Source organism: Lepisma saccharinum, chromosome 23 (genome assembly GCF_977018435.1).
Source record: "Lepisma saccharinum chromosome 23, izLepSacc3.1, whole genome shotgun sequence".
Lineage (NCBI taxonomy): Eukaryota > Metazoa > Arthropoda > Insecta > Zygentoma > Lepismatidae > Lepisma > Lepisma saccharinum.
This window is the reverse complement of record NC_139251.1, coordinates 3,774,763-3,782,337: the sequence shown is the minus strand read 5'-3', so window position 1 is coordinate 3,782,337 and position 7,575 is coordinate 3,774,763. Positions and strand designations below refer to the sequence as shown.

The 7,575-nt window shown below is 37.8% G+C and overlaps 1 protein-coding gene across 1 annotated transcript; it reads right to left on the bottom strand.

The window, feature by feature from the left end:
* Positions 1-2,146: 2,146 nt before the first annotated feature.
* Positions 2,147-7,360, bottom strand: LOC145977835 (uncharacterized). Its single transcript, XM_083110153.1, has 2 exons — positions 6,430-7,360; positions 2,147-6,000 (listed from the first exon to the last, which is right to left on the bottom strand). The coding sequence occupies exons 1-2, from the start codon at positions 7,358-7,360 to the stop codon at positions 2,147-2,149; spliced, it is 4,785 nt and encodes a 1,594-aa protein (XP_082966279.1).
* Positions 7,361-7,575: the final 215 nt, after the last annotated feature.

The window sequence follows — 7,575 nt, the reverse complement described above, 5'->3', positions numbered from 1 at the left end:
TCAACTTGGGCTGAAAGGGATGAAACTTGTGACGTTCCTTTCTGGTGTTCGCCACTGGATCACGGATTACTACGTCACGGTAGTTACCCAATCTCCCTGTGCGGCGGAGTTATGAGACTCACCTTAATGTTATGCTACAATGAGCATTCTCAGGACGAAACGGTTTGAACAAAAAGAATAGCTTCTTACTATTTTACAAATTTAATAAAACATTTTACCTTTAAACCATCACTGTTATTAATTTGCAGTGATGGTTTAAAGGTAAAATGTTTTATTAAATTTGTAAAATAGTAAGAAGCTATTCTTTTTGTTCAAACCGTTTCGTCCTGAGAATGCTCATTGTAGCATAACATTAAGGTGAGTCTCATAACTCCGCCGCACAGGGAGATTGGGTAACTACCGTGACGTAGTAATCCGTGATCCAGTGGCGAACACCAGAAAGGAACGTCACAGGTAAATTTGGCGCTCAACGTGAAGGCATCGATGATGTAAAAGGATAAATTGTAACTGTAATATCGTGTGAAAAAAACGTGTGTTTTGTGCCGTGTGAAGTCATGAGGAAATTGTCGAGCGTTACAAAGTCTGATGTAAGTCATGTGATCGATTTTGCAGAGATATCAGGGTATGAGTAGGAGAATTTTGAGAAGCCAGAGCAAGAAGAAAATGGATAAATTGAGTTGTTGTGATGATAAAGATAAGCCCTTGGACGAAATATTTCAGTGCAGGAAATGCGAGGCGTATTTCCATTTAGGGTGTGCAAATTTGCCAATATCCAGAGAATTTATTCCTGATGATGACTTAGTTTGTAAAAATTGCAAATCGCATAGTGCTACTTTAAATATGGAGGTACTTTGTGGATGGTTAAAGAGAATTGAAGAAGGAAGGAAAGAAGATCAGAATGAAATGATAAAGAGGTTTGAGAAAATGGAAGAAGGAAGGCTAGAAGATAAGAATGAATTGAAGAAGATCATTGAAGAAGGAAGGAAAGAAGATCAGAATGAAATGATAAAGAGGCTTGAGAAAATGGAAGAAGGAAGGCTAGAAGATAAGAATGAATTAAGGAAGATCATTGAAGAAGGAAGGAAAGAAGATCAGAATGAAATGATAAAGAGGTTTGAGAAAATGGAAGAAGGAAGGCTAGAAGATAAGAATGAATTGAGGAAGATGATAGAAGAAGGACGGAAAGAGGATAAAAAGGAACTGATGAAGATTATTGAAGACGGAAGAAACGAAACTAAAGTAGCTTTCAGGAACTTAGAGGAGGTATTTAGGAATGATAAGGAGGAAATGATGACGAGAATGAAAGCAGACCGAGAAGAATTGATGAAGAAGATTGAGGATGAGCGGAAAGATGATAAAAATGAAATGATGAAAATAATAGAAGACAGAAGACAAGAAAACAAAGAAGAATTGGAAGCTGTGCGATGTGATTTGTTAAAACAAATTGATGAAGGGAGAGATGCTCTAAATAAGATAGAAGAAGTCTGGGAAGTAGACAGACGAAAAGTAATGAATGAAATGGACACCGTAAGGGCAAGGATAGAATCCGTCGTGGATCAGCAAAGTACTTCAAGGAATTTGTGTATGCAGGACAGTGAGAAGATGAATAAAGAAATTAACCAGAAGTTCTATTTTATGGAGGAATTCCTTTTAGGGAAGTTGGAGAGATTACATTTAGAATCTGTGCAAGGATATCCAGGAATGACTGCTGGAAATACTGGCAGATCTGTGGAAAATATTCGATGGGTGAGAGATGATAATGACTGTTGGAGTTGCGTTGCTTCTTGTAAGAAAACACAAACACAAATGCACACGCTGATTCTTTGAGACATCTATTTTCTACCTGTAATGCACTAACTACATGAAGTATCACTGAAAGTCAATTCTAATCACTTTAGACGACGTATGTGCTTAGTAATGTCCAGCTGTGGTTATCGCGATTCGCGCCATGTTGCTGCTCACTCACTAACCGTTTCTTTGCTTGGCGCCCACGCAAACATCTGATACATGAACCACATACGCCATCTCTTGAGAATAAAAGTAATTTAACCCACATCATCAAAACCAAATAATGAAAACAAGAACACATTCCTATACATATTCCCCCCTCTTGATTGGATAAATTCCAATCAACAGATTTGCTAATTCAATTGTCATTAGGTAAGGGAATCAATTTGTTCACTGGTCTTTTAGTAAAACCAGTTTTTGATCTAATTTTTGCCACACGCACTACACCGTCTTTACCAGGAAACGTCTCTTCCACTACTGCTATTTTCCATGTAAGTGGAGGTGCGTTGTCTTCTTTGACCAGAACCACCATGCCTGGTTGAAGATTTTCTGTTGAAGCCGTCCATTTACGACGCTGTTGTAGCTCGTGGAGATAATCCTTCGACCATCTTTTCCAAAAATGTTGTTGTAATTGCTGAATGTGTTGCCATCTAGAAAGACTGTTTTGGGGCAAGTTAGTTAAATCAGGCTCAGGTATGGACATGAGAGGTGACCCTATAAGAAAGTGACCAGGTGTTAAGTAAAAGGTGTCACTGGGATTATCAGATATTGAGGTCAGGGGTCGGGAATTGAGGCATGCTTCAATTTGCGTTAACAATGTTGCAAGCTCTTCGTATGTCAAAGTAGCATTTCCCACTATCCTCTTAAAGTGATATTTCATAGACTTTACAGCGGCTTCGCACAATCCTGCAAAGTGGGGCGCGTTAGCTGGAATGAAGTGCCAGTTGATTCCATCTTTTATTGCAAAATCTTCAAGTCCACCTTTTAGCTGTTCTGCTTTGAAGAGTTGACTGAGCTCTCTCAGTTCTCTATTAGCTCCAACAAAATTAGTCCCGTTGTCACTGTATAGGTTTTGACATTTTCCTCTTCTAGAAACAAATCTGCGTAGAGCAGCGATAAATGCGTCTGACGTTAAGGAAATAACTGCTTCAATATGCACTGCTTTAGTAGCCATGCACACAAATATAGCTACATATCCCTTGGTAGTGATTCTGCTTCTTCTGTTTGTTCTTATGATACAAGGACCAGCATAATCTACTGCTGTATTTAAAAATGGACGTGATGGTGTGACTCTTGGGCTTGGTAATTGTCCCATGAGTTGATGTGACGCCTTGGCTTGCAACTTAAAACATATTAAGCATTTATGCAAGACAGATCTTACTGTTTGTCTGATATGTGGAATCCAGTATTCCTGTCTTAAAGAGCTTATCAACAATTGAGGTCCTGCATGTAATAAACGACGATGTTCTGATTCAATTATGAGTTGCGTCAGATGATGTTTGGTAGGCAAAATTAATTGATATTTGCTCTCATATGGCAATTCTGAATTTTCGAGTCTTCCACCAACTCGTAACAGCTGTCTGTCATCAATAAATGGATGAAGATCCTTGATAGGACTATTTTTTGATACTTGTTTTCCTTCTTCTAGATCATGAATTTCTTGTGGAAATGAAATGCGTTGCACAATTAAGATACATTTCATCAGTACTGCACGTAATTCAACATAAGAAAAGTTTCCTGTTCTCTTCGAAGTAGGATTCTTAACATTGTAAATGAATCTATAGCATGTTGCTACTATACGAAGCAATCTCTGTAATGTGGAAAATCTCAGCATGAAATCTGCTTCTGTTCCATGAATCTTGCTAAACATTGATGTAACAATCTTCCTTTGTTCTGTTATGCATTCTTCAATTTCGCTATTTTCCATAACATGTAATGGCCAAGTATCTTCTTTTAACCACGTAGGTCCATTCCACCAAATTTCCGAATCCTTGAGGGCTCTTGGTTCTACTCCCCTTGTTATCAAATCTGCTGGATTACACTTAGATGTGACATGATGCCATTGGTTAATAACAGAAAGTTCCTGGATCTGTGCAACACGGTTACCTACGAAGGTTTTCCATCGAGTGGGGGACGCTGCTAGCCACCCAAGTACGATTTTTGAATCTGTCCAAAAATATGTACTGTCAATTGGAATTCTCAAAATTGGTGTTGTTTTCTTAACTAGTTTAGCTAATAGAAGAGCACCGCACAATTCTAGTCGTGGCAAAGTAACTTTTTTTATTGGCGCTACTCTTGACTTTGCGCACAGTAATTTAACATTGATTCTTCCTAACTCATCTCTTGATCTAATATAAATGCAACAACCATAAGCTCCTACTGCTGCGTCGCAGAATCCATGTATCTGAATGTCATTTGTCTTTTCTGTTGTCAGTACAAATCTCTCTATTTGGATGTGAACTATATCTGGTAGTTGTTGATACAAATTCGTCCATTGGTTTCTTAAATCTGAATCTAATTGTTCATCCCACTCCAATTTACAACTCCAAAGTTTCTGCAAAAACATCTTGTATAAAATGACAGTTGGACTGATAAGTCCCAGTGGATCAAATATGGAGCTAACAATTGACACAACTTGTCGTTTGGTTATGTTCGTTAATGGTGAACAAAAGTCTCCATCTTTCGCTACTTTGCACGAAATTAAAAATTTGTCTGTTGATGGTTGCCAGATGAGGCCTAATGTGTTTATTTCTGCTTCATTATTGAACTGAAATGGTAAATGAACTTCTCTGTGTTCTTCTGGTACTGCTTGCACCAATTCCTCACAATTGGAGCACCATTTGCGTAAAATAAATCCACCTCGTTTCAAGAGTTCATTCAGTTCAGACTGTAAGTTGAGCATAGTTTCAATGTTATCACCTCCTGATGCTACATTGTCACAATAAAAATCCCTTAATAATATGCTGGATGCATTGGGAAAGTTTTCGTTTTCCTGTCTTGCAAGCATTTGTAATGCTGCAACAGCTTGGTACGGCGATGAGGTTAAGCCATAAGTTACAGTTAATAATTCATAAGTTTGTATTTCTTCGTTTGGTGATTTTCTCCACAATATTCTTTGATATTTAGTGTCATAAGGATGGACTCTAATGTTGCGAAACATCTGGGCTATATCTGCTGTAAAAACTATCTTGTGCGTTCTGAACCTCAGTACAATAGAGTATAGATCTTCTTGGACTGTAGGCCCTGTCATTAGAACATCGTTAATGGATAGTCCACTGTCTGTTTTCGATGATCCATCAAATACAACTCTCACAGGTGTTGTAGTACTTTCTCTAATAATAGCATGATGCGGTAGGTAATATGACTCCTTGTTCTCTTCATCAGTAGTTTTAATTTGCTTCATGTGGCCTAATGATTCATAATTGTCCATGAATTCACAATAGTTCTGCCTGAGTGTTGGCTGTGATGTTAATCTTCTTTCCAACTGATGAAATCTTTTGTCTGCTTGTTGAAACGAATTACCTAATTCAGTATGATTTGGTTTGAATGGTAGCCTAACCATAAATCTACCATCCTTCTGCCTGATGGTTGTTTCTTGAAAATGCCTTTCACAATCCATTTCTTCTTTGCTCTTGGTCTTCGTGAATACTTCCTCTAACTCAAAAAACCTCTGTATTTGTAATTGAAGGCTATCTTCAGTACGAACAAAACATGAAGTAACTGTTGTAGGTGTTTCACATTGTTGAGGCATAGCTCCTGCTAAAATGTATCCTAACTCTGTATCTTGAAGTACAGGATAATTTCCTATTCTTGTTCTTCTATCTGAACGTAGTAGCAAGAAAAATAGTTCAGATCCAATCAACAAATCTATGCTGCCTGGCTGATGAAATGAAGGATCAGCAAACTGAATATCCTTTGGGAGATCCCAAGTACTGCAATCGATTACCTGTGTGGGCAAGTCGCCTGTGATTTTTGGTAACACAAGACACTTCACTGTTGTTGTATAATTAGACGTTCTAGACTGGATTACAACATCTACACAATGTTTAGTTTCAAGACACGAATTGTTTATTCCCTGGACTGGAACAACATAGTTTTCTTTCTTCAGTCGCAGTTTCTGCACTAATGATGTAGTTACAAAATTTGACTGACTCCCACTATCTAAGAGGACTCTGCAATAATGAAATTGTCCATTGTTGCCTTTTACCTTCACTAAGGCAGTTGACAATAAAACTTGTGAAGTGTGTCTTTCTTTGACTGTACAATATGAAGATTGAGGTGCTTCATCTCTTGCCCCATTGTTGCTTTCTTGAGGATACACCCTAGAATTCAATTGTTGTCTATTGCTTGTATTGTTACTGACACTCGACGATCTTGGTCTTTCAGGAGTATCCCTATGCAAGAGAGTATTATGTTTCAAATTACAAATTTTGCAATTTCCAGATTTACAAAATTTCAATGAATGTTTTGAAGATAAACAATTAAAACAAAGACCTTTCTTCTTCACAAATTCTTGCTTCTGTTTATAACTTGCCTGTAAGAAAGTCTCACATTGGTACAAAGTATGATTTGCGGAACAGTACATGCACTGAATGTTAGTGGATGTTGCTAAATACGTGTTGCTTTGTTTCATGAATTTACCTTGCTTATCATGTGATTGAAACTGCTTAGCATTGGTGTCACTATGTGTCGGTTTCATGTTTTCTAAAGCTTGACACCTGCGCTCTACAAATGCAAATAATTCTGACAAGGTAGGAAAGTAATCATGCTCTTGTGATAATTCAAATTCCTTACGAGTATTGTGATCCAAATGAGATACAAAATGTTGGGATAAAATGACTTCATCCAAAGGCACCTCAAGTTTAAGAGCCTTTAAAGCATTCAGATTTGAGGTTGCTGTATTTACAAACTGTCTCAATTCATTTGCATCTTCTTTACGCACCGACTTTATGTGTAATAGTTCACTAACGTAATGTGATGCAATAAGCCTGCTATTATCATATCTTTCAGTGAGCAAGTTCCATGCTACTGTATAATTTGCCTCACTGACTTGCAAGTTTGAAATGAGCTTACTGGCTTGTCCCTTTAAAGAGGACCGCAAATAATGAAATTTTTGTATTGCTGGTAATGTATTGTTATCATGGACCAACACTTTAAAATTGTCCTTGAATGGAAGCCAGTTTTCATAATTTCCATCAAAAGAGGGTATGGAAATCTTTGGAAGTCTAAGTTGAGACTGAACTGACGTAACAGAACTAGTACTAACACTGGGCTGATTCATTTGATCATGCCGCATCACTATTGTCTCCATTTGAGACCTAATGCTGTAGTACTTTTCTTCAAATTCTATTCTGTGAACTTCCTCTTCGGTTGCTTCCGATTGAAGTTCCAAACTGGTTTGAACGTCATTGAATTTGTCCCACATCTCTGTCAAGTGACTTAATCTCAATTTAATTTCCTGAACACTCTGTATATTAATGTCAAATGCATCGACGAATGCTTTCATACGGGTCAATTGCCCTTTGTAGCTTCCTCGCACAACTTTTAAACGTTTAATCTCTGCCTCTGTCATGGTGAAAGGATAACTGATAAGGTTTCACAATAATGCAATTAATGAACGTAATGTAATGTAAAGAAAGGAAAAGGAAATGGTACTAAAATGAGCCTGATTACCTGCAAACTTCAGCGCTGCCGATGTTGGACACACAATCGTCTCGCCGGTTGGAAACACTGCTGCACTGCTCGCACGAAGAATCAGCTGATTTCCTTCCCCGCCTTCTGAATATG

Excerpts from the sequence above, each read along its gene's own strand:
- LOC145977835 (XM_083110153.1), bottom strand. The coding sequence starts at position 7,360 with ATGACAGAGGCAGAGATTAAACGTTTAAAAGTTGTGCGAGGAAGCTAC. Across the intron at positions 6,001-6,429 it reads TCAATCACATGATAAGCAAG|TGAAGGTAAAAGGCAACAAT; the intron begins GTAAATTCATGA and ends CAACTGCCTTAG.